At 43.4% G+C, this 26,989-nt stretch overlaps 1 protein-coding gene and 1 long non-coding RNA gene across 7 annotated transcripts in view; one reads left to right on the top strand and one right to left on the bottom strand.

Moving 5' to 3' along the window:
- Nucleotides 1–26,989, top strand: part of FERMT2 (FERM domain containing kindlin 2) — a 101,815-nt gene that overhangs the window by 28,878 nt on the left and 45,948 nt on the right. For all 6 annotated transcript variants that reach the window (XM_037901287.2, XM_037901285.2, XM_043548752.1 and 3 more), the window contains exon 3: nucleotides 15,395–15,628. In XM_037901287.2, coding sequence (XP_037757215.1) covers nucleotides 15,395–15,628 — 234 coding nt within the window. The remainder of the gene's footprint in view (nucleotides 1–15,394; nucleotides 15,629–26,989) is intronic.
- On the bottom strand, nucleotides 620–26,051 carry LOC119566482. The gene is made up of 3 exons (XR_005225657.2): nucleotides 25,928–26,051; nucleotides 4,115–4,270; nucleotides 620–1,325 (listed from the first exon to the last, which is right to left on the bottom strand). It is a non-coding gene; the product is annotated as an uncharacterized LOC119566482 (long non-coding RNA).

Genomic DNA, 26,989 nt, shown 5'->3' on the forward strand with positions numbered 1-26,989 from the left:
TCCTCCTGAGTCCTCCACCCGTGTTCGCTGCACTCCCGCCGCCCTCCTGCTCCCCTGAGGCTGCAGGTGAGCCTCCCTTCCTGCTCTCCCCTGCCCCCGGAGTGCAGCCCCCTCCTGTGTGGGTGGCGTGGTGTGCTGAGGCTGCGGGGGAGGGGGCACAGCAGGGGAGGGGGTACAGCCTCCTCAGCGGGGAGCTCAAGGGCTGGGTATGATGGTCCCACAGGCTAGATGTGGCCCCCCAGGCCATAGTTTGCCCACCTCTGACCTAAGCATATGAATGGGGAGAATGAGCTATATTCCATCAATAGATATCCAAACAGTCAGAGGTGCCTAATGGACAAGTGAGGGCCTACTAGGTGAGGGAACCCCACCTGTGGATAAACTTGATGCAAAGAAGTACAGCCACAGGAACACTGAATCTATGCAGCACTTCAGGCCAAAGAGAAGCAAAGAATAGGACATCAAGACTGAAGCTGGACTTCCAGCCAAGGAGGGGGAAAGTTGATTCTTCTCTGAAATGAAACAGCATGCGTAATCTTTTGTTCTATTTTGTTTAATGCCAAAGGCATTGTTCTTAACTGCACAGAGTAAGGAAGAGTACCATGTACAAACTCTCACAAAGGTAAATGTGTTAGTAACCTGAAGCTTCTTATTGTAAGTGGTAAGTACTTGGTCATGTTCTATACCTGTGGTTCTCAACCAGGGGTTTGCGTACCCTTAGGGGTACACCGTGGTCTTCCAGGGGGTACATGAACTCCTCTAGATATTTGCCTGCTTTTACAACAGGCTACATAAAAAGCACTAGCAAAGTCAGTATAAACTAAAATGTCATACAATGTCTTGTTTACACTGCTTTGTATACTATACACTCAAATGGAATCGGAAATATTGTACTTACAATTTTATAATTACAGTAAAAATGAGTATACAATTTTTCAGTAATAGTGTGCTGTAACAGTTGTCTGTCTGGCTTTTTTTTGTAAGCAAGCAGTTTAAATTGGTGAAATTTGGGGTTACGCAAGACAAATAGGACTCCTGAAAGGGGTACAGTAGTCTAGAAAGGTTGAGAGACACTGTTCTATATTTATCTTCCTGGTACATCTTTTGGGTTTTCCCCTATTAAGTTCTTAAAAACCTTAAAATTATCTCTCATTTTGTTTTGTGGTTTGCCTCTCTCTCCTCACAGTTAGCCCAGCTTAGCCTAGCTGGATCACTGCAATGGTCTGCAGCATTGGCTTGTAAGATGTCATTGAACATGTTACCCAAAGTCCTCTTCTTTCTCCTCCTTATCTGGCTTCCAGCATTGCACGGGTGTGGAGGGGCAGCTGCAGATAAAACACACACAGTTACTGTTGTTCATATAGTTAAAATGGAAAGCAAAAGTGAAGAAGATTCAGACTGCCCTTTCTTTGCTCCTGTAAACTTTTTAAACAAGTCATACCTACTGACACTTCTGTGCTTTGGAGTGCTTGTGCATGGTGCCACTTGCAGCACCAGCCCTGGTGAGGATGACCCCGCGGGGTGAGGGAAACGAGGAGGAGGGAATTGCTCAGTTGCACGAAACGGAGTATAGGGCAATAGCACTAAATGCTGGCGCCAGTTTCCACAGGTGGTGATGGCTTTAGCTGGTATCTCACTCCTGAAGGTAACAAAGGCAGGGAGCACAGCTGCTACTGGCATCCCAAAGCTGCCTGGTCCTATATGCTGCTAGCGAGATGAAAGTAAGCCGGTATGGGCCGATAGAGCATACCGGTAAGGAAGTGGCCGAAGCATTCAGTACAAATGGGTAAAATAGGCTAGGTTTAACTGTAATAGTAATAAAAAAATCAAATTTATCGCTTGAATTAAATATATTTTACATTCTCTAGAAACAAAATACTCCCCTTCGGTTTTTTTTACTTCTTGTCAGGTGGACGACATTCATGTGATTCCGAACGTTCGCTTTTGAGTGCATCATGGTAACTGCTTGCCTCTTATTGGTCAAGTCTTTTTTGTTTCAGGTGCGCAATTTACAGTAGAAAGCTCCTGGTGTGACTGTCCCCTTTGTTGGAACAATGTAATTAAATGTAGTTGATTGCAGAATCACACGCTGCATAATTCAGCCTTTGCTAAGAGGGAACGACTCACTGGAGCGGAGATGTTGCTGGAAGGAGCCCAGTGTTGTGAAATCCATGAAGGCCGAATGGATTGCAACAAACATCCCTCTCTGCAAGCTAACCAACCACCCCTAAGCGTAGTTGGAGAGGGAATCTGAGTTGACCTCCAAGATTAGGGGAGCTGAAAGGCAGCAGGCAGGGAGGTCTAAGGAGCTCAATACAAACAGGACTAAGGAGTGTGATTGTGCAGAAAGCCCCTTGCTCCCCACCCAGTTCACTCTTGGGCTAGTTCTCCCGTGGACCACCCGCTCTCCAGCATGCAGATCCACATGCGTGCGCCCTTTGGGGACAAGGCAGCTTGGGGAGCGAGTGTTGTGTGCATACTGCAGGACAAAGGGGTGGCTTTGCACTCCGTGCCCAGGGCACTGTGCTCTGCTTCCAGCCCTTGGGTTCATTCATTATTCATCCAGCTGCAGAAGGGAGAGCTCAGCTGGCTGCAATCAGGGAGAACCAGAGCCAGGGACCCTCCTTCCTTCTGTATCCAGGTTCTTCGGGGCAGTCTCTGCAGCTGTGCCTGTTGCAGGTGGCTGTGGGGTGGCAGAGGCAGGAGTCAAGAGTGGGGGGCAAGGCATGGGGCTTGGCAGTGCGCGAGCTGGGTTCTGGAGCAGCTGGCACCCTGGGTGAAATTTCTGTCTCATGCCTCTTTCCCACTGGAGCTGTTTGCTGGTCTGTGATACCCCCCCCAGGCCTCTGCCTGTCTGATATATATATATATATATTGACACACACACACACACACACACACACATGCCTGTTAAAGTGAGGAAATGGGGGGGATTGTCAATCAAAAAGAACAGCAACAAATGAAGAAGCGGAAAGTCCTCCACAAAAGGGTGTGTCTAAACAGCTGCCGTGAAAGCGCTGCCATGGCAGCACTTTAACATGGCTGTGTAGTCACATGCTGTAATAAAACCACCTCCGTGAGGGGCTCCCAGCACTGTAGCGCTGTCTACACTGCCACTTACAGCACTGAGAGCCGTGCTCCCAACCCTGGGAGCTATTCCCCTCGCGGAGATGGTTTTATTATGGCGCCGGGAGAGCTCTCTCCCAGCGCTGGAGCCGCAACTACGCAGCCCCGTTAAAGTGCTGCTGTGGCCGTACTTTAACATTGGCTGTGTAGACTTACCCTTAAAGTTACTACCAATGCAGTAGCTGTCTACTAGTTTTATTCTAGAGTATCAGTCATGCAAAGGGATCCATGAAGTTAAGTGTGTGGGAGTGGAGGTGGGAAGTGGGGTTGCAATACAACCGTACCAGTAAAAAATTTAAGTTACTTTCACCCCCGGCTGCTAGGCTGCACACTGAAATGGTGGCTGCCGAAGTTACCCTTGACTGGCGTGGGAGAGAGTCCTACTGTGGAGAAATCGGGCTGCCATCTCTAGAAACTTTTGGGAGAGGATTGCAGAATACCTCCATGAAAGTTTCATGGAGATGTCTCAGGAGCGTTCAAGGGACTTCCGTTTGTATGTAAAGTGCTCCACATGGATCCCTTGCCTAACTCTACAGAGAGGCATGAAAAGCTGTTAGCAATGCTACGTCTTTATTTACTCCTGAAGGAATTCCGTGCCAAAAAAAGTAAAAGTTCTGCTCACAAATTTTTTTTAAAGTTCTCCATATTTTTGTCCAAACTAACACTATACAATCACCCCAGTTTCAATTATTTTGGTAATTTCGTAACAATACCGACCCAAAAAAATTCATTCAGGAGTAGAAAGTTAAGGGAACCCCTACAACAACCCAGTTCCTGCTTCTCTGCCCCCTCCCCCCAGAGCTGAGCTTTGGGGGGCAAGACACTCATATCCCCTTCCTCCCTTCAGTATTTGTTGCACCAGTAGCACTTCTAGTACAAATAAATAGATAATTGTACCCTGTTAAGTTGTGGACACTGTCAGTACATCATTGTAATAGGGAATACAATTACACACTTACTGCTGTTCCTTCCCCTGCATCGGCCTCACCTGTGCTTGACTGTCAGGGTGCACTGCACTGCAGTAGAGTTTCAAACAAGTCCTGGCCTGCAGCATAGGTGGATCCTCTGGTCACATGTACTCCATCCTCCTCACTGTTCATGCTAGGTATCTGCAGCTCAGGTGTGTGGGGTGGCGGGGGCGTCTCTGAAAAGTATCAGAGTAACAGCCGTGTTAGTCTGTATTCGTAAAAAGAAAAGGAGTACTTGTGGCACCTTAGAGACTAACCAGTTTATTTGAGCATGAGCTTTCGTGAGCTACAGCTCACTTCATCGGATGCATAGCATATCGTGGAAACTGCAGAAGATTCTGCAGTTTCCACGATATGCTATGCATCCGATGAAGTGAGCTGTAGCTCACGAAAGCTCATGCTCAAATAAACTGGTTAGTCTCTAAGGTGCCACAAGTACTCCTTTTCTTTTTTCTGAAAAGTATGGCACTCAGCTGTTTCAAAAGCAGCAGGTCTGCAGCTCGGCACCAGATTGACTGTTGGCCGCCTTGGCTTTCTGATGTGCTTGATGCAGTTCTTTTGCTTTCATGCAGCACTGCTGCTTGTCTCTGTCGTAGCTGTTTTCCTGCATTCCCCATGCAGTCGCCTGGCACATACCCATAGGAATGTGAACATGTCTACACAGCAACAAAAAATCCTGCAGCTGGCCTGTGCCCACTGACTTGGGCTCAGGCTGTGGGGCTGTTTCATTGCTGTGTAGACTTGTAGGCTCAGGCTGGAGCCTGGGACCCTGCAGGGTGGGAGGGTCCCAGGGCTTGGGCTCCAGTCCAAGCCTGGAAGTCTGAACAGCAACGGACCAGTCTCGCGGCACGAGCCCAAGTCAGCGGGCATGGGTTTTTCTTTGCTGTGTAGGCATACCCTAAGGCTGGTCCTTAGCTGTGCTTGAGCAGACTCTTCTCCCCACAGGCCCAGGGGATCTAATATTTCCTGTCTACTGCAAGCCAGAGTATGTCTCTAGCATGTAGCCAGCATGGTCAGCTGGGCAGTTGCACCAAACAATGGAGAGCTGCTAGATGTGCTTGTCAAACTGCATAATCAGGAAAAGGCATTTCAAAACTTCATGGGGCTTCAAAGGCCGGGGAGGGGAGGGGAAGGGAAGGGAAGCGGCTTCCAGTCTCTGTGACCCCCGGAGCAGAGTAATTCACAATTGTGACCAGAGCCGTCAGTGTTGGGCAATGTGGGAGTGCTGCTGGAGAACTATTAGGGTTGACAAAAGTAATGTAGTGTCTCCACTCATGCTGCATTGACCTTTATAGTACGTCAGCTGTGGCTCAACACCACTTGGGGAGGTGATGTCATTGCATTGCTGTAGTCGGGCACTTACATCAGTGAGAGACAAATTGGAGTGTAGACCACGTGCACAACGAGATCAACACAAGGCTGCTTAGTCGACCCAACTTTGTAGTGTAGACCAGGCCTAAGAGTTAGTGACCAGGAGAAAAAGAGTGTGCATGCGCACGTGTGCGTATCCTCGCTGTATTGCACCAGTGGCTCAGCCTGGTTGAGGTCTGCTTTGTAATTGCAGACAAATGGACACAGCATGTACCCCCCTTCTGGGGGGATCTTGCCTACTCATGACTAGCACCTCTAGACAGGATGAATACAAACTGATTAAAAATAAAGATTGGATTTTTGAATTTAAATAAGGTTTATTATTAAAAATAAGCCTATTTTGAAATTGACAGCTTATGTTAAGGCCTAAATTTATTGTAATGATTTAAAATAAATATATCCTACATATTTGCTGCCAAGTTGTTTGTTTTTAAAAAAAAAAAAAAAAAAAGTCAGGCCACCGAATGCATGGAAGTCACTGGCCATGCATCTGGAACCAGAGTTAGAAGTGCTAAGCTGGATTTTGACCACAGTAGCATCTTCTGCGTGTGTGCAGAGAATATTTTCTTCACTTCAGTTTATGCCGCTAGCTCAGGTCAATGTTTGACTAATTCAAAGTTAAGAAACCCATTGGGAGTGAGAAAGAGGAAAGCTACAGATAATGCTTCCTTTTTGTTTTAAATGCAAAACATGTTTTGGTGAACTTTTTTTTGTAGGTGTCCAGCACGTTTAACGTAAAGTAAAAAATTAAGAATCTGAATAAATGTAAATTCAGCTATATAATTGTTTTGTTTAAGTATAGCTATAAGTGTGTCCTTTTTCTGGTAGAAAAAGAAGCACCAATTTAGTTGAAAAACTATTTAGGTGCAAATCAGCATGTTTTATTGGTTACCAACAAATGAGAACTAGCACTTCTGGAAAAAAATAACTAAAGTACAAATACAAAACCTGATTAAAATCAATTATTATTTATTATGAAGACTTTCTGCTTGTTGATTTAATTAAAATCACTTCGTAAATCAGTCCATCCTAATCGTAGAGGTCTGTCCCTTTGATACTTGTCCAGCTGGTCATGCCAGTAAAGTCTTACTGAGTTTAAATGTTTATACAGTACTTACCTTAAAATGACACAGTTGCTGTACAATCAAGTAAATTTCATAGCTAAAAGTAGCAGCTAGTGAGTATAATTTAATAGTTAAAGCTTGCTACTGCAAGTCAGAGCTTCTGGTTCTGTTCCTACCTCTCCTGTGATTCGTTGTGTGACTCTGGACGCATGATCACCACTGCTTCAAGGTCCATAACTCTCTCAAATGGATATTATACATATCTGAGTCTTAGGTTTGTAGGGAGTCTTAATCCTTGTGAAAAGTAATTTTGAGATCCTTGTTAAACACTCAGATTCACTATTTGGAATAGTAGTAGGAAATGTATGCACTGCAATTATTGAACACAAGCAAAAACCCCTCTCCTGCTGTCACACAACTGTTACCAAGACAAATTAGTCAGTAGACAAGTGAGACATTTTAATGAACATTTAGAAACCTATGATAGGACATAATTGAAACACTTTCAAGTCTCTCTCTGCAAAACTAACTTTAACAACTGGTAACAAAATGTGAGATCCAAGTTATAAAATGCAACATCAGAAACCACAAAAAATTCCTAAACCTAACATGGTCATTGAAGTCTGACCTAATGGGGCTATTACTAAATGTAGTTTTATCCAAGCTGTCTTTTTAGAAACTTGCTGTTTTTTAAATGACCACCTATAGAACTGCATTTGTAAATCTAGCGAGTTTTGTTTGAATAAAGAAACCTAACTATCTGTAAGGTAGTTACAAGATTCTTTGCATAACTGTTTGATTTTTACCTTTCGTAATGCACAACATTTCTTACTGTATGCAGAGCGTTCGTCTTGGCCCAAAGACAGTGCCATGCAAATTGCTGCTTGATTTTTTTTTTTCTTTAAAGCACAAGTCCACCCTCTGTAACCCTGAAGTTACACAAGTGTTACACCATCAGTGTTACACAAGTTATACCATCAGAGGACCCAAACACATCAGCCACGCCATCAGAGGCTCATTCACCTGCACGACTACTAATGTTATATATGCCATCATGTGCCAGCAATGCCCTTCTGCCATGTACATTGGCCAAACCGGACAGTCCCTACTTAAAAGAATAAATGGACACAAATCAGACATCAGGAATGGTAACATACAAAAGCCAGTGGGAGAACACTTGAGTCTTCCTGGACATTCTATAACAGATTTGAAAGTAGCCATACTTGAACAAAAAAACTTCAGAAACAGACTTCAAAGAGAAACAGCAGAACTAAAATTCATTTGCAAATTTACCACCATTAATTTGGGCTTGAATGGGGACTGGGAGCGGCTGGCTCATTACAGAAGCAGCTGTGCCTCTCCTGGAATGGACACCTCCTCATCTATTGTTGGGAGTGGACTACATCCACCCTGATCAAATTGGCCCTGTCAGTCGCTGGCTCTGTACTTGTGAGGTAACTCCCTTCTCTTCATGTGTCAGTATATTTATGTCTGCATCTGTAATTTTCACTCCATGCGTCTGAAGAAGTGGGGTTTTTACCCACGAAAGCTTATGCTCAAATAAATCTGTTAGTCTTGTTGTTTTCGTGAATACAGACTAACACGGCTACCCTCTGATACTTGACAAGTGTTAGAGATTCAAATTGACTCTATTTTCAGTGCCAATTTCATAAACTTTCAGGATAGCAGAAGCTGGACTTCATGTCCAAAGTTCATTGTAGTGATAGATCAGATTTTCGAGAGTAGCCAAGGCTTGTGCAAGTTTGCATGCTTTTCTATATTTGGTTTTGTTTAATTTGATTGTACAAAGCTGCTGAAAAGTCTAGCTGACATTCCCACTTTCTAGCTCCAGGATTCTACCAATAGGATTTTTTTTTTTTTTTTTTTTTTTTGCATGCTTAAAGAAACTGTCTCTTTATATTCTGTGAACTTTCTTAGGGATCCTGAGATCAAGATAGAATGCAGGTATAAAGAAGGAAGATTCATTGTAATTCAGATTCTTCTTCCATCTCTCCTTGTCTGAGCATCAGTTAGCTTCAGAAGTTCAGAGATGTGCTTGCAGAAATGTTTTTTATAATAAAACTCCTAGAATATATTATTTCATTATATGGCATTTGTACTGTCAGTCATCTGCCTTTTTAAGGTTGGCTATTTTAAAAATGCTTGTTTTGGTGCTTGCATGTTAGCTAGTTCTTTAAACTCCTAGATTTTAGAGGTGGAGAAGACCACTAACATCTACAGTGGAGTTGCATCTTAGACGGGGGAGAGGTTCTAAAGTCCGTGCGTAAGGCGAAAATCACATATAGTCAAAATTACCCTTGAAAATTTCTTAAATTGCCCATGAAGTACAATATACTGTACATGGTTTTGTGTATACAACCCCTGTACAGTAATATGGATACAGTAATGTACAGTATATAATAGAGTACTTGTGCAAAATACAATTTTACAGTACTGTATTTTTAATTACAGGGGGTAATAAGGGGGGGTAATTACAGGGGGTCGTCAGAGCTTGATGCCGATCCAGGAGACAGAGTTGACGGAGACCGAGTTGTACACGAAGTGATTGGCTCTGGTTCAGCTCAAGAAGTTGATTGCATAGGCTCATCTGCTGCTGGTTGTTTTTCCTTGAAAAACATGGTGATCGGCAACTGTCGCTGTTGTCTCTTGAGCTGCTCAAACATTTCTTGATATGGTCTCAAATTGTCCCTAATGCTACGTGTGATTTTTGAGGCCTCGTTCCATAGAGGGATCATATTCAGAAATTAAATCATTCAAGTCTTTCGCCGCTTGGAACACTTCAACAAATTTATGAAGATTCCAACTTGCTGGCTCTTCTTGGTCGTCGTCGTCGTCATCTTCATTTTCTGTAGACCATTTTATCAGTTCCTCTAACTCTTTGTTAGTCAATGTTTTCTCTATGGCTCTCAATTAATTCTTCAATTTTTTCCTCAAGGCTGTCGACGAAGCCATCACCACCCACTTGCCTGGCCACCTGAACAATGCGTTTCACTTCTTTATCAATGGTCAGGAAACCCTTAAAATCATTCACACATTCTTTCCATAGGTTTTGCCAATATGCATTGACTGTTTCAGGCTTAATTGCATCCATTGCCTGCTTAATATAAGTGATGCAATCGGCAGTGTGGAAGGACTTCCAGCACATTAAGATTGGGATCAGCATCCACAGTGCTACGTGTCCGTGAGAATGTAAGCCTCTTATACGTGGCCTTGAAACAGTGAATCACGCCTTGGTTGAGAGGATGGAGGTGGTATTGGCGGGGGGGAGAAAGACGACTTCAACGTCGTTATGCGCAAACTGGAGTGCCACAGGGTGGCCAGGAGCATTGTCTACGATCAGCAACACTTTAAAGTCAAGTCCTTTCTCTTTGAGGTACCGCTTGACCTCCGGAATGAAATACTTGTGGAACCAATCCAGAAATAATGCTGCCATCACCCAAGCATTTTTATTTGGTTGCCAGAACACAAGCAGGAGATTTTTGTTCTTGCCTTTTAGGGCACGGGGATTTGCAGCCCTGTAGAGCAAGCCCGGCTTTATTAAATGGCCAGCTGCATTGCCACAAAGCAACAGTCACACGGTCTTTTAGCTGCTTTGAAGCCAGGGGCTTGTCTTTCTGATTTCAAAGTGTAAGTGCGGTTGGGCATTTTTTTTCCAGAAGAGCCCAGTCTCGTCAGCATTAAAAACTTGTTCCAGAAGATAGGCCTTTTCTTCTATGATTTTCTTTAATTGTTCAGGGTAGGCTTTTGCTGCCTTTTCATTGGCAGATGCAGCTTCACCAGTGGTCTGCACATTTTTGAGGTTGAAGCGGTTCCTAAAACTGTTAAGCCAACCGTGGCTGGCTTTGAATTCCTTCTCCTCAGAAGTCTGTCCCTCTTCGGCGGGAGGTTTGAACAGCGCGTAGAGGCCAAGAGCCTTTTCTCGCAACATGTTGCCTTCGATAGGCACATGTTTACGGTTCATGTCTTCTAGCCATAAGTTTAATGCCTTTTCAGTCTTCACTAAAATCTTATCACGCACCTGGCTCATCACCTTAGCAGTTATTGGAGCACTTGATGCCACGGCTTGATGAATTTTTCTCTCTCGAATCTTGATGGCACGGATGCTAGATTTGCTGCAGCCATATTTACGTGCCACGGAGACTGACATACCGTCTCTCAAAAGTCCAACACAGCCAGCTTTTTCTCCAGTGTTAGAACAGATCGCTGTTTCTTCAGTTGAGCACCAGATGAAGTAGTTGGCTTGCGTTTAAGGGCCATGTTGTACGAAAAATAAGTATAGTATTTTTAAATACTAGAATCACACTCCGGTGCAGCGAGATGCTCACACTATATGAGGCACGAGGGAACTGAGACTGACTGGGGGAACAGTAGATTTATGTCTCCCATCTCACGCTCACTCTGGGCCATACGCTCCATTGAGTGGAGTGGTGAGCGGAATCGCCCGCACTATTTACAGGTACCTTATTTTTCTTTGCCAAGCACGTATAGTTGAATTCGTGTAAGTTAAATGCGGGTATGATGTGATTCGCCTGTACTGTAAAAAGACTATCGGCTGTAACTCAGGTCAACTAATTCTCTGATCACAAGAGAATCTGCTTTTAATATAACACCAGAGGATTGGCAAAGCCTCTCCATCAATGGATGTACTTTGCAGCGCAGTTTTAGTAAGCTTCCTTTTCATTGTTGATAAAGTCTGAAATCCTAACAAAAGTTCAAAAGGGTTCTTCATCACTGGAATTTTTTCAGTCGAGACTGGATGCTTTTCTAAAAGGCATCATCTAATTCACCCAGGAATTGTGGGGGTGGCGTGGAGAGTAGTTCTGATTTCCAGTGTAACATAGATGATCAGTCTGGTGCCTTCTAGCCTTAGAGTCTATCAGTCTATGAAATACACAGGTGATCATAGAACAACAGGGTTGGAAGGGACCTCAGGAGGTCATCTAGTCCAACCCCCTGCTCAAAGCAGGACCAATCCCCAACTAAATCATCCCAGCCAGGGCTTTGTCAAGCCTGACCTTAAAAACTTCTAAGGAAGGAGATTCCACCACCTCCCTAGGTAACGCATTCCAGTGTTTCACCACCCTCCTAGTGAAAAAGTTTTTCCTAATATCCAATCTAAACCTCCCCCACTGCAACTTGAGACCATTACTCCTTGTTCTGTCATCAGCTCCCACTGAAAACAATCTAGACCCATCCTCTTTGGAACCCCCTTTCAGGTAGTTGAAAGCTGCTATCAAATCCCCCCTCATTCTTCTCTTCCGCAGACTAAACAATCCCAGTTCCCTCAGCTTCTCCTCATAAGTCAAGTATTCCAGTCCCCTAATCATTTTTGTTGCCCTCCACTGGACGTTTTCCAATTTTTCCACATCGTTCTTGTAGTGTGGGGCCCAAAACTGGACACAGTACTCCAGATGAGGCCTCACCAATGTCGAAGAGAGGGGAACGATCACGTCTCTCGATCTGCTGGCAATGTCCCTACTTTTACAGACCAAAATGCCATTGGCCTTCTTGGCAACAAGGGCACACTGTTGACTCATATCCAGCTTCTTGTCCACTGTAACCCTTAGGTCCTTCTCTGCAGAACTGCTGCTTAGCCATTCGGTCCCTAGTCTGCAGCGGTGCATGGGATTCTTCTGTCCTAAGTGCAGGACTCTGCACTTGTCCTTGTTGAACCTCATCAGATTTCTTTTGGCCTAATCCTCTATTTTGTCTAGGTCCCTCTGTATCCTATCCCTACCCTCCAACGTATCTACCTCTCCTCCCATTTAGTGTCATCTGCAAACTTGCTGAGGGTGCAATCCACACCATCCTCTAGATCATTTATGAAGATATTGAACAAAACCAGCCCCAGGACCGACCCTTGGGGCACTCCACTTGATACCGGCTTGCCAACTAGACATGGAGCCATTGATCACTACCCATAGAGCCCGACAATCTAGCCAACTTTCTATCCAGCTTATAGTCCATTCATCCAGCCCATACTTCTTTAACTTGCTGGCAAGAATACCGTGGGAGACCATGTCAAAAGCTTTGCTAAAGTCAAGGAGCAACACGTTCACCGCTGTCCCCCTCATCCACAGAGCCAGTTATCTCATCATAGAAGGCAATTAGATTAGTCAGGCATGACTTTCCCTTGGTGAATCCATGCTGACTGTTCCTGATCACTTTCCTCTCCTCTAAGTGCTTCAGAATTGATTCCTTGAGGACCTGCTCCATGATTTTTCCAGGGACTGAGGTGAGGCTGACTGGCCTGTAGTTCCCAGGATCCTCCTTCTTCCCTTTTTTAAAGATGGGCACTACATTAGCCTTTTTCCAGTCGTCCAGGACTTCCCCAAATCGCCATGAGTTTTCAAAGATAATGGCCAATGGCTCTGCAATCACATCCGCCAACTCCTTTAGCGCTCTCGGATGCAGCGCATCCGGCCCCATGGACTTGTGCTTGTCCAGCTTTTCTAAATAGTCCCGAACCACTTCTTTCTCCCCAGAGGGCTGGTCACCTCCTCCCCATGCTGTGCTGCCCAGTGCAGTAGTCTGGGAGCTGACCTTGTTCGTGAAGACAGAGAGGCAAAAAAAGCATTGAGTACATTAGCCTTTTCCACATCCTCTGTCACTAGGTTGCCTCCATCATTCAGCAAGGGGCCCACGCTTTCCTTGACTTTCTTCTTGTTGCTAACATACCTGAAGAAACCCTTCTTTTTACTCTTAACATCTCTTGCTAGCTGTACTGTACTGTAAATACTTACTTTATGAATGAACCTCTAATTTTGGTAAACTTTTTAGGAATCTCATGCATACATGTAGATGACCTTCTGTGGAAGGATTTGTTTTTTATTTGCAATAAAAATATGTATAGCGGACTTTCATTTTTGATTAAACTTTTTTTATGCCGACACATAGCCCACTATCTTCAAAAAGTGAATCCTCAAGTGCAGTGGAGCAGCTTTCAACACACCAGTTGAGGATGTGGGGAGCATTTTTGTCGCTAGTTTTGGCAGCTGACCTGACCCACAGCATAATTTTAGAATAGCCTCAAATCTTGTACATGCTGTTTTGCTCCAGTGATTCTTGCTGGCAGAGCACACTGTGTGGCTCGACTCTTTATGTTGTTGTGAGAGGGGAGGGGTTAGAAGTGTGTAACCAGTTCTAAACCAGCCAGGGATTCCCCCCACACTTGGGAAGATCCTCATTTGCCCACTTAAGGCAACTTTAAGTCCCCTTTGCACCATTTAACCAGTGCAAATGAGATTTGGCAACACTAAGGATCTGCCTTACCACACGGGGTCTAATGTATTAAGACGTCAAGAGAGACAAGGTGATAATAGGAGGATTGAAGAAGGAGAGAACAGTGTAAGCAATAAATCCTAACATTGTTCATGAATTGCGCTCTCCCTTGCCTCAAGTCAAGTAAATCTAACTAGCTTGTTGGATCCTGAGGAAGGATCTGTGTCATTATTCTCTATGTATATTCTCCCCCTATGGAATTGTAGACAAATGTCAAAGAAGTTCACTGTAGCACTTGGATTGTTGTTGATATACTTATCTTAAAAGTGTAATGGGGGAAACCGCATTTGTCATGTCTGAAGCACAAAAGACTCAGAGGCAGTGTCATACAGCATGTGGGAGTGTGGACTTCCATTCTGCGTTTTGCAACACACAGTATGTGCTGCAGGGTGTGTGTGTGTGTGTGTGTAGGTTATCTATCTGAGATGCCTTTGGTTTGGTTTGGTGGCGGGGGTCCCAATTTGACTTTTATAAAGAGGCCTGATTTTCAAAAAGTCTGTGATATCTTAATGTTAGTACAAGTTATTTGTGATGGGGTAGAGTATGGGGTTAAATCACGTTTTTTCACTAGATTACTCTGAAAGGGAGGTTTAAAAAAATCCATGCTTCTGTTTGAAAACCTCATACCCTATTGTTTATAGGTAACAAGTGAGGAAATATCGTTCTCGTTTTATTCATTTAAGGGCACTTTGTGTAAAATTAGTTACACTTCTGTCCCTGTGTAGGTGACCTGTTTCATCTTTTGGTTGCGTGGATCTCTTGTATTGCAACATGGGAGATAAACCTAAGCAATGACTGTAAAACCTCAAAAATTGACAAAGGAAATGAGCAGCAGATGCCTTCAGTCTGAGATCTTGGACAGGGACTTAGAAACAACCCAGGTCTCTCTGCCCCACTACTGTCTGGCTGTGAGATCCTTAGTAAGTCACTTGAACTTTTTGTGCCTCTGTTTCCCCCCTAGCCTTTGTCTTGTCACTAATAATTAATATTGCAGTGGTGCCAAGAAGCCCCCTGTACTAGGTGCTGTACAGATACTTAAGAGACAGTCCCTGCCTTAAGGAGTGTCTTCCAATCTAAGTAGAAGAGAATAAACAACAGATGCATGTAACAGACAAGGGAAGCGCAAAGAAACAAGGAGACTAAACTGCTTACTCAAAAAGCAAGTGGTTACAACATACCGGTTTGCTAACTGCTTAGGTGCTGCCAGAAAAACTGTATAACTGCTCACTGTATTTCTACAACCTCTGAAATCACTGTCCCGTTGTTTTTTGTTGTGGCCACTAGGTGCTATTGGAATACAAATAAGGTATCTTAAAATACTTATTTGAAACTGACTAGATTTCATGTTCGAAAGAGGTGAGTGAGACCATATCGATTATTGGACCAACTTCTGTTGGTGAAAGACCAGCTTTTGAGCCACACAGAGCTGTTCGGGTCTGGGAAAGGTACTTACACTGCATTTAACAGATTTCATGTTGACTGTCACTTTTTTAATGAATATATTTTTCAGTAGAAGTAGAAATGGTTCTTAATCTATTTTTTCAAATTACTTTCCCCCTCTAGATGTCAAGAAAGATTGGTCAGATCATGCGCTATGGTGGGAAAAGAAGAGAACCTGGCTCCTTAAAACTCACTGGACCTTGGATAAGTATGGGATACAAGCTGATGCTAAGCTCCAGTTCACTCCTCAACACAAATTACTCCGCCTTCAGCTTCCAAATATGAAGTATGTGAAGGTGAAAGTGAATTTCTCTGATAGAGTCTTCAAAGCTGTCTCTGACATCTGTAAGACGTTCAGTAAGTATCCGATACTTAGAAAACTAAGAGGCCTTCTTCTGGTATCTAGACAGCTGTAATTGCTTAGTCAGTTTAAAGTGGCATTTATCTGCAGTGTCCGCCTTGTAGAAAATCAAATGTGAAGTTTAACTTTTTTTCCTGTCTTGGGTTACACATGCTGGTGCTACCTGATGTTAGTGGGGTTTTTTTTCCCCTTTGTTTTACTGTCTGACAACAATCTGGGAATAAAATAACTTGGTTTTTATGAAAATCCAGTCGTGTAGGTGTAATTACTTAGTTGAAAGCCTATAAACTTAAGGACCATCAATTATCTTAATTGGTTAAAAAAAAAAAATATTTTGCCCATCAAGATCAAACATAATTTTTAACAAATACAACCTAGAGAAACAGTCCTTATTAAACAAGGCTGTACTCAAACTTCGCCATTCTGTTAAAATTGTTGGAGTTGCCTCTTAATTTGGATGTAAAATCACACTGGATAACTTTATTTAAAAAAAAAAAAAGCCAATTTCAATTTAGAGGCTGGCTTGTTGTTTATCTGCCAGGCTCACTGCTTCTCCAATGGAGAAGCAAATTAGTGATCAAATGAGGATATTTCACCACAGAACTGTCTGGTGCATTGGTTCCATCTTCCCTTGCTGAATGTACTTTTGTTTTCTCTGCCTGATGCATATAGAACAGTGTGCCCAAAGCCTGTGGATAGCATTGAAAAATATATCTATCCTTCCTACCCCTGGCTGAAAGAGAGACTCTAGGAACCCTCTACCTGTACACTAGGCTTACCGCTGATGTGGTTGCACTTCACTTCAAAGCTCCTGTGGAGATCCCCCCCACTACCTATCCTGGGTGTTCATGGGTCTCCAGGGTCTAGTCCTTCTCTCTTCACTTGCCAAATTGTACATATTAGTAATACATTCGGATTTGGAGGAAGTATGTGTAAGAGGTAGATATATCTAAATGTCTAACTTAGGTTTTTTACTTCAGTTTCATGGTTACTGCCTTCTAGTTACCATCTCCTCATCGCAGTCTGTGTTAGTCTTGCTTATGTGGGAGGATTGCATTGCTTTCCTTCACTCAAGGGCAGTCTCCGTTCCAAAAGGAAATGAGCATCAGAGTGCTGTCTTCCGAATCGGAGTGTGCAATTTGAGCTTTGTCATAGTAAATCTATTTTGGTTTTCAAAAAAGATATGGATTTTCTTGGCTGACTCATTCATGTCATTAGGCAGGAAGTGTTCAGCTATAAGTGAACTGTTACGACATGGCTCCCAATACATAAATAACAATGTTATCCACAAACTATGAAGCTGATTAAGATTCTTTATAGTAGCCTTTTTACTGCTGTTTTAATAGCAACTGAAAATTGCTACTTTTTTAAAAAAATAAAGCTTAACCAGCATTATTTTAGAATAAATACCTTCTTTTTACTTTAAGACCTTATCTATCCAGGTATTAAACTCTTTCTTGCTAAAGATGTCACTAGGTCCTGCTTTGTTGCTAGTGAATTTTTGTAACAATGAGTCACATCAGGAGATTCTGATGTAGACAGTCACCTAAGGAAAGCTTTTTTTTTTTTTTCTTTCTTTCTTTCTTTCTTCTTCTTACTAGCTGGTGCCACAACATTCAGAACCTTAAAAGGGCTCAAACTGTAGTACTTATTTTGTTGGGTTTTTTTGGTATATTTTAAGAAGGAAACATTCAGAAGTCCCTTAGTTTTGAGAGTTTGGAAATAACTTTTCTTCCATCCTACTCTACGGCAACCTTCTGTAGGTGAGAGGTAACTCTTCATTACAACTGGGTGCTATGCAGGAAACACTCCCATTCTCTTGCCTCTCTTCTCCCCGCCACCCCCCAACCTTTTGAAGAATTTGAGTACTGAGGCATGTTGGTTTTGCAGAATTTCTTCCCAGTCCAAGACGACAGAGAGTGCCCACTCTGTAAGTGGGCTGATTGTTTTGTCTTGTCAAATCTGCGCAGGGAGTATTTGTTACTGAATGTCTGAGGGGAGAAAGCCAGTTATCCCAAGCATGGATTCAAATTTTTCTTACTGAGAAAAGAATCTAAAAGGTCCCCTGGGTGTGAGAATGGGGTCTCTAAAAAATCAAATGCCCTGCCGTTCTTAAACTACTTATTGGCTGGTTAGATGAGGTGAAGGTTCTGGGTTTGTTTGTTTTTTCATTTCCCCTAAAGGGTGTGGGTAGCAGGAACCTAACTAAGCCCCTTGGGCAAACAATCTGAACTATATTGCTCAAAACATTTAAGGGTTTCCACCAGCATCCTCTGTTCTTCCCTAGTGGCTCGCTGAGTATTAGACTTGGTTTTAGGGGGGCTAGCTCATCCCAGCTCTTTACAATACCTCTTCTCCTGGGCCACGGAGTTGTGTGTGCGGGAGGTTCCTCTCTTTTTAAAGAACCCCTGGATTTTACTCTACCTGACATGTCAGACAACAAGTTTAGCTTCCCAGAAAAGAAACCTACATCTAGTTCCAGTTTTGGGAAACCGAGAAACGGTTTCCTTTGTATACCGGGTAGTAAGCCCAAGCCTTCCTTCTCAGCCCTAAGCGTGGGTTCAAAGGCTTTGAGCAATCTCCCTTCTGCTTGCATCAAGGGAAGCCTGAAAGAGGTTGCATTTTATTTTTTAACCCAGTAGGAAGCCGCCATCTTGGCTTCTTGAGTCATTTTCCATCATTTCCCAAGGGTATCCTGTTTGTTTTTTTCTCGTGCTTCCTTTGCTCCCCAGAATAATGTCTCATCTCCCCTCCCCTTTTCCCAGGTCAGGAGAAAGAGGAATAGGGAATATAAAACTCTAAAAGGAGTTGATGGCTTAAAAAGCATTTCCTATGTTGCAGTTCTCTACTGCTGCCAATCTCTGTAGTATCTGAGTGCAGATGGGGGAGAGGCTAATTTTTGTAGCCAGTATTTTGCTGATTATTTTGAGATTTGTCCAGTTTAACCCTGAAAACAGCCAATAGTAATCACACCAGTGGTACTTACCTTCCTGCAGTGTCCCCTTTTTATCTGACTTTAAAAATGGAGCAATTTATAATCCAGTGTTGTCTGAATCAGAGTGCAGGAGAAAAACTGTTTTAATGACTAAATCACTCCCTTGTGTTTGGCTGTAATGGTACTCTTACTTTTAACCCCCAGAACACTTAGGATCCACTGAATTGTATAGTTAAGTGACTGTAATCCTTGATGCTGTGAATCATGGTGAGCAAGCTAGTTAAGTAGTTATATTTTTAGAACATTACATTTAACAGGTGTATTGTTGGTGAATTTGAAAGGTGAATTTATTTATTAAAGTTACGAAATGTCAGAATTAAGGTTGCACAGTGCACCTTAATTTGGCCCCTTGTATGCGTGCATTATGATAATTACGTGATCACATACTATTTTTTTCTTTTCCAAACGACCCCTGTTCAATTCCGTGCACAGGATTGTCACTGCTCACTTAATGAGCAGTAATGGAATATTTTTGTATTCTCAGGTTTCAGAACAGCAGCTGTGTTAGTCTGTATCCGCAAAAGGAAAAGGAGGACTTGTGGCACTTTAGAGACTAACAAATTTATTTGAGTATAAGCTTTCGTGAGCTACAGCTAATCTTTTTTCTTTTTGTATTCTCAGTGTGTCTCCATCCTTTATTGATTGCACGCTATACAATCTCTGTATTCAGAGCAGAAGTATTAATTTCCTCATGAGGGTTTCTGTGGTGCTCATCATTGCACAATCTGAGTGCTTCAAAAATAATAATTTATTTTCACAGGCCTCCCCCTTGAGATGAGATGGTGTTACTATCCCCATTTTATAGATAAGGATCTGAGGCACGAAGACAAAGGTCAAAAGTATCCACTAATTTTGGGCACCCAATTTGGAATGTCTTGAATCGGTTTTCCCTCCTTTCCCTCCCCCAAGTTTTACTTAGCATTGTAGAGCACTTTCAGAGCACTACTCCCACCGATTTCAGGTACAATTGTGAGTGTTCTGCATGTCTGCAAATCAGACCCTACAGTCTCCATTCCAGCACCCAGAAAATGAGGAATACACAAATAGTGACCACCTCTGGAAAGTTTTTGTTTGTTTAAGCAATTCGACTAGCATCACATAGGAACTCTGGAATAGGAAGCAATAGGATTCAGTTCCCTAGGGCAGTATTTAAGTGCCTTAACCAGGAGACCGTTCTTTCTCTTCCTCTAATCCCCTGTGTCATTGACTACATATCTTCCAACAGGAGACCTGTCTGAGCTGCTAGTCCTTTTATCAGGACCTGGAAGCTAGTCTCAGCAAGCAGGTCCATAGCAGCTGCTGAGGGGGAGGAACTCCTAGCAGGATCCGTACTACACAATCCACACCTGAGTGTGCAGGTGGTGGAGCCCCCATTGATGCACCAGAGGATGGTTCTGGCTGGTGGTATCAGACTCTCTGACCTCCTAGACTGTGATGAGAGGGAGTGCGTGTGCTTCTTACCATCCACTTCCTCGCTGTCGTGTCCTGCCCTGACACCAACTGGCAGGACCTGCTGCCACCTGAGGAGCAACCTTTACTCCACAGCCCTCTAGGGATATTAGTAGGCAGCTTTTCCACGGAGCCATGAGCGCAGGTGTGTACCTGGTACAGTCCACAAACTCCCCCAACATCAGTCTGTCTTTAGCAGCAAGAGGGAGACACTGGCACACCTCTATGTAGGGTGCATCAGGTTGCAGCCCTTCTTTTGGCTCCTCCAGAACCTCTTACTGAGGTTCTGGCTGTACTTTTACCTGCACTTCCTCATTTATGCACACCCCATCCATGGCCCCACAAAGTTGCAGGACCTCCTCAACTTCCTCCTGGCACCAACCAAGATGGCCATCCATCAGTCCAAGAAGAGGAAGCTGGGGGGGGCGGGGGGAGGGAAAGAGGGGTGCGCTCTACAACTGTGGGGCCTATTTCTGTTCCCTTGTTTGGTCACATCTCCAGGCAGAGTTCCTCTGGGCTGTCCCCTCTGACTCCCTAGTGGACACTGTTGCAGGTTCTCTGCTTGGTGTCTCCCTCTGGATCCTTTGACATAATTCCCGCCCCTGTTTCTTCATAGGAGACAGGCCTTTAGTTGTGGGTGGACTTAGACTTGTCTGTGCCAGTACTACAAATAGTACATATCTTCCAAGCTGTGCACAAAATATGAGACAGGTCCTTCAGACAACATCCCTAATTCATCCCCAGAGCAGGTCCATCCTAAGTACTGAATAAGGCAGGTGTCTGTTTTTTAAAAGAAAAAATCATGTAATTAAACACCCATACATGTGATATGCAATTAAACTCATATGCTCAAGGTGGCCAAAGTAAGATTGCAAAGGCAATCTGAGTTCTGGCATTTCCTGACTTGTGAGTGCTTGACTTTTTGCCACCTTACTTAATGGTGTGTGTTTTTTAACAGTTTGTCTGTAATTTCCTAGCCTTTTTAAAAAAAAAAAAAAAAAAAAGCAAACTGAAGAAACAAATTCCATCATGTGGCGTCAGTTGACAATCATAAGGGTCACTGGCAGGGTTTTAAATGCTCTGCCTAGACTTTACTCCGTTAGTTTAAGTAGCAAACGATAGCAGTAGAAAGTTTTATAATCCCCTGTGGACCAGCACTGAGTGGGATCACATGCCCTCTTTGCCACAGGGTTTCACAGATACTTGCTGACAGCAAAAGAACAGTGAGATTCAGGAATCCTGGGTTCCCTAAAAGGGAATGTGCTCTATTTTTCGGGTACAAACTCTTCTGCCCATTTCCCCCCACAAGCTTAACCCCTTCTGCTTCTATTTTCTCCCACTGTTCCCCGCTCCAGTCTTGATCTCAGTCCCAGCCTCTGCTGCTCAGCCTTCTCATTCCAGTGCTAGTCTTGTTGCCCAGCCGTTCCCCATTTTCTCCCACTCCTGGCTTCTCATCTGATCGCTCTCTTCTTCCCACAGCCTCTTGTCGCCCCCCCACCCCCATGCTCTGTCCCCCTCCTTAGGTTTCTTCCCTGATTTGTGTGCACCCCAGCTTCTTGTCCCACTCTGCTCAGCCAGTTCTAGGTTCTCACTCTGCATCACTGACATTCACTCTGCTCTTCTTCTGGTCTCAGTCTCCCCTCCCTGGTTCTCTGTCCTCTTGTCCCCCTTTTAAATTGAGCAGCTTTCTCTTCCCCACTGTGTGGGTGGCAGCAGGTAAACATTGAAAGCACAGGAGAGACCGATTCCTTGCTTTTGGTTCTGGTGTCCAGATCAGGTAAGTCCTGCCGAGGCTGGAGCATACCCAGTGTGGATGGAGTCTTCATGAAATCAAGCTGTGAAGGTCTAGTGAGTCTCTGAGCATGTGCAAACTGATTTTTATCCCTCCTCCCCCCGCCAAAGGCTTAACTTGGGCAGATTTTCATGAGGATGGCGAAAGGCAGATCGCTGGCACAAATGTGACCACCTGCTCCAAAGCATGGGGCTGCCAGTGTTGTTCAAAGAAATAGTTGCCTGAGGTTTTTTAACATAGGCAGAACAATGCGTTTTTCCCTAGCCTCATTCTTGGGTACAGCCAAACTGTTGTGGCTAGAATTTCACAACCCTCTTCTTCCCCGCCCCCCCCCCCCCAAAAAAAAAAAAAAAAAAGAAAGAAAGAAAGGAAAACCTGGCAGTTTTTATAAGCCTCTGAAAACAGGAGCTGTTTATAATAAGTTGTGCTGGGCAATCTTAACTAGAGGCTGTGTTACCAGTTGGGTGTGCAGTAGAGATCTCCTTCTGTTTGCTTCCCCTCTGAATGTTTTCTTTGCTTTCCTCCTGTTTAGAAATTTAGCTTCTTGACACCTTTGTTCAGAAGGACCTGAATAATAATGGCAAAAGCTGTAACTTGAATTGCAACTTCTCCCTTAGGGAGGAGGATGTTTATTTTAAACCTCTCCCATGGAGAGCTATAGCACTGTGTGTCCTCGCTATCCAGGTCATCAAAATCTTGCTAAGCATGTCCAATAAGAGAGAGAAGCAAGGGCTGGGAGGTGTTGGGGGGGAGGAAAAGAAGAGAGCCATGTTTGAGAGTGTTGCAGAACAGAGAAGAAAAGGAGCCAAAAAGATCCACTTTAGCTATTCTGGATATTTGTCGCTTGAATATGAAGACTGATGGGCAGCAATGTTCAAAAGCTGACTCTTGGAACATGGGGAAGGCCACTCTTCTGTACCTTGCAGCAGTGCCTTGAAGTTATCTTAAGTGGCTTGTTTGGGTGTTTTTTAGTCACTGTTGAGGGGGCGAAAGGGGAGGTCTCTTCCTCAGAACAAAAACGGTAAGGCTAAAAATCTTGGGCAGAATTTACTGCACTAGAAGAAGATGTGTCAAAAGAGTAATAGACCAGGAATGAGGGGTGGTTTTTTGTTTGTTTGTTTGTTTGTTTGTTTAATCAATGGAACTGCATAGCTGGGCATGGAGTAACTGGCTCTTGAGCTCTATACTGTTAATGGTAGTTCACAAAGTATTTGAACTATTTTCTGTGGTATGCTACATGTCATGGCTGACAGTGCAATTACACTGAATATAAATGAATTACTTGGACTTGGATGTTTGTCATAGTGTCACCATAACTCTTCTGTCTTGCAATGAATGTGATAATGCAGTGCATGACTGATTTTTGCGAAGAACCCATTTTCTGGAACAGGCCTTAATAGTAGGGAACTATTGTCTTCCAGCAGTTTATAAAATGAATGCATTGTAAACTTCTGGCACTGCTTCCATTACAATTACAGCCTTCTTCGCAATCAAGGTCTTGAGGGGCCTAGCATACTGGTTTCAATACAGTCAATTAGCTATAGTTTCTTATAGCGAGCAGCATCATATCTATTACAGTAGCCACTTTGTTAAAAAAACAAGAGCTGGAACTTGGTAGACTGGCTCATGAAGTTTTGACAAAAGCCTTTTGTGACGATGTGTATTAGCTGGCCTCTAGACTTCTAGAAACACATTTTTAAACTCAACTTTTAAAACCAATGTGCCCTTCTAGTGTATTAATATAGACAGGTAATTGATTATCCTATTTATCTTGTGCAGTCTAAAGTAATTCCCAAGGACTACTACGGTCATTGACAGGTGACTTCTACCCCCTCTTCTCTTCCTTTGATGCTCTTCTGAGACAGCAGGTGTTGCTTCCTCCCCCATTGGATCTGGTGGACAGGTCACCTCATGGGAGTAACTATGCACATATGATCTTGTGAGATTAGAAGGTATGGCAGGAGTCATGACCCTTTTGTCTGTACACATTGCTGCTGTAGCCCTTGGACTTCCCTAGCAGCTTGCCCAAAAGATTTGGGACACTTTTACTTCTCAGTTCTGGCCTCTGGTGGCAGGAGTGAGTAGAATTTGCTGCTGCAATGTGCATGAGATCTGGCTTCCTGCCACCCTACTGTGCTGAAGGCCCTGTGGAACTGAATGGGCTTTACCAGACAAGTGAAGGGTCTAATGGCCCAAAGGGTAGAATCTACCAGATTCCTCCCCAATTACCCCAAGACACTGGAATATAATTCCTAGAGTAGGGCCTGTGAGAATAGAAGTGAGACCTATCCCTACCTCCCGTGTCCAGTGATAGAATTTCTCAGGCAGGTGTTCTTGCTGACAGTTCATTTTGGAACAGAACCTGTAGGGCAATAAGGTGCTGAAGACTGAAGTCTGCACCTGAAAAATTAATCTCACAGTAGGGACGATAGAGAAAGTAAAACTCTGCTTTTTAAAAAACGATTTTTGTGTGCCTGTGTGAGATCCTACCTGTAAGGATAACACCTTTGCAGTTCTGTATTCTTATTTTGCCTTCCCCTAGATACAGATCGATGGGAGATGCAGTATTGTAGGGTATACTGTACTTATGAGACAGATAAGGAGATTATGTGCCTTCTCCTCTCACAGACTCCTCTGATTTTTTCTATACAGCAAACAACTCCTAAAATATTCCGATGCATTTTAGGATATAGCTGTGGAGTTTGGACAGCCCTTTCTTGTGCAGGAGTTTGCAGTGTGAGTGAGGAAAATCTCTCTTCAATTTAGACTGTAAGCTCTTCAGGGCAGAGAACGTGACTGCTGTGCATTGTACAGCACTGCTGGTGCTCAAGGAGAAAAACTCTGTATATAAGATTGCAGACGTCTTAGTGGTGGCTGAATCCGTCACATAACTATTCACAGGAACAGCCTGCATTGCATAATGGCTTTATTTGATTATGGGGCCATGGAAACCTTGCGTATTCCCATGCCCTTTTACAGCTTCCTTGCAGGAGGCTCCCACTTACTCCACTGCTGCCTACAGCAGTTACCAGTATTCTGGAAGGAATAAGAGGCCCAAGGCAGGAAATTTGTCTGCTGCGAGAGGAAAAGCAAACTGTAAATTGCAAATGCAAAGGATTTCTCCATTGCTTCTACTGTTCCTGCCCATAGTTCTGGTCCTGGAGCTGTAGAGTGAGGCTGACTGTAATACCATTATCTTCTACACAAGGGGAGATGCTATCATTGGGAGAACCAAAATATAAGAGGAGACTGACCCAACTAGGGTGAGGCGGCGTACTGGAAGTACACCGCAGTCTTGAAAAATTCTTATCCTTCAGTAGTTCAGGCCCCAAACTTATCCTTGGTGGAAGATGAAATGTCATTTGTTTGCCTTCCAAGCATACTTGTTCCCTGGGTCAGAAGTAACTGCACACTACAGGGATGTTACTCTTCTCCACGGGGGGGAGGAGTGGTGTGTGGCTATATGCTCCCCTTTCTCTTCCTTAGTCTTGGAAAGGGAGGAAATAAATAGGAAGTGGAAGTGACTAGAAGAAAATTCCCTTCCCCTTCCCCGCCCTGAAGTAGGAAATAAAATTGGAGAGAGATGATGCATGGGTACAGGGAGAGGGAAGCTGTGCAGAAAAGGCATGTTTGTTCAGCTACCTGTATTTGTGCGATTCTTTGATAGAACTCAAACACATTGCTACTAAAATGTATATCTTCCTGTATTATGTAGAGGCACTAATTTAATCCTGCAATACAGGTTAGTTAAATTACTGCAGTCTACTCATGCTGAAATTCTCAGTGCTGACATGTCTGTTTTTATTAGTTCTTGTGTTGCAATCTGCTGGGAGAGGACATTTAATTTAATATAACAAGCTGCCATACACTGTATGATTGATGGACAAGGGGAAAGCTAAGAGGAGTAAAATCTGGTTCATTCCTAACAAACTAGTGTTGCATATGACCACTAAATGCAAGCTGATACTGTGTGGCACAGGCATTTTGAAGGGCAATGATGCAAGTAGGGCTGTGGAATACAAATCTTCTCAAGTAGTCTAGACGCCAAATTTGACCTACCTCTTCAAAATGATGTCTCATCCAGTATAGAAGGTCCTCCAACTTCCTCCAAAAAGAAAATCCTATTTTTATAAATGTAAATTGCTTGGTGCTCCTAGAAACAAACATATGCTGTTCCCAGAACTTTGCCCATTCTTGCTGATAATACACAAACAAGCAAACATGAAGTAGGTTTTCGCTGAAACTAGAAAAGCTATATTTGCAACTTTTATAAGTAGTGCTCACAGTGGAGAGTTAATATAAAACCAGGAGGTGGGGGAGAATGTTATACAGTACTTGTCCTGCTTCTGTTGCAAACGTAAAGAAGTCTTGTTACTGATCTCTAAAAGTAGCATGTTGTAGCTTCTGTATATCTTAGGGTTTTCCAACACTGGCTCAGTCTCCACTTTTCTTAAAGACTGCAAATGGGTAACTGATCATAGGTGCAGCTCCTTCCCTAAAACTGCTCCAAGGGCAGCCTCGTCCTGGCGTTCCCGTCTTTCAGTTGCTTTCCGGAGACAAAAATATCAATGGAATCCTGATAAAGCTTTTTGAGTGCTCCAGGGTGTACAGCATGGATCTCATGAAAGTCCTTATGACTCTGAGCAATTAATGACACTGGGAAAGCCTCTACAGAAAAAGCACTTGAATTAGAGTATACCAGTTTCCATTATAGACAGAGAGCTAATGAAGAATTAACAAAGTATATGTTTGCAGTCTTGCTACCAGGAGAGGATCTGGTAATGGTGTAACAATTTCCAAATGTGTTGGAGGGGGATATGAATGGAAGAGAAACTTTCCATTTAAAGGGCCACTGTCAACTTTAAATTTAGTCTTGTTTTTTCTAAATTCTAAGTACTAAATCTGCACCGATCAGTTTTTGTGGCTTTTGCAGTTGCATTTTCCTATATTTAGATGGCGTTTGTCTTTTATGTATTGTTGTGTGAAAAAACCCAGACAAACATACAAAACTGATGACAAAGGAAAATAATACAACTGACTATCCACAAAGTAAGCAAGGTTGGAGGGAAAAAACATTTCCCTCCTCCCCCTCTTTTCTTCCTGTCAGGTAACCTTAGGTTA

The sequence above is a fragment of the Chelonia mydas genome, chromosome 6 (assembly GCF_015237465.2).
Source record: "Chelonia mydas isolate rCheMyd1 chromosome 6, rCheMyd1.pri.v2, whole genome shotgun sequence".
Taxonomy (NCBI): Eukaryota; Metazoa; Chordata; order Testudines; family Cheloniidae; genus Chelonia; species Chelonia mydas.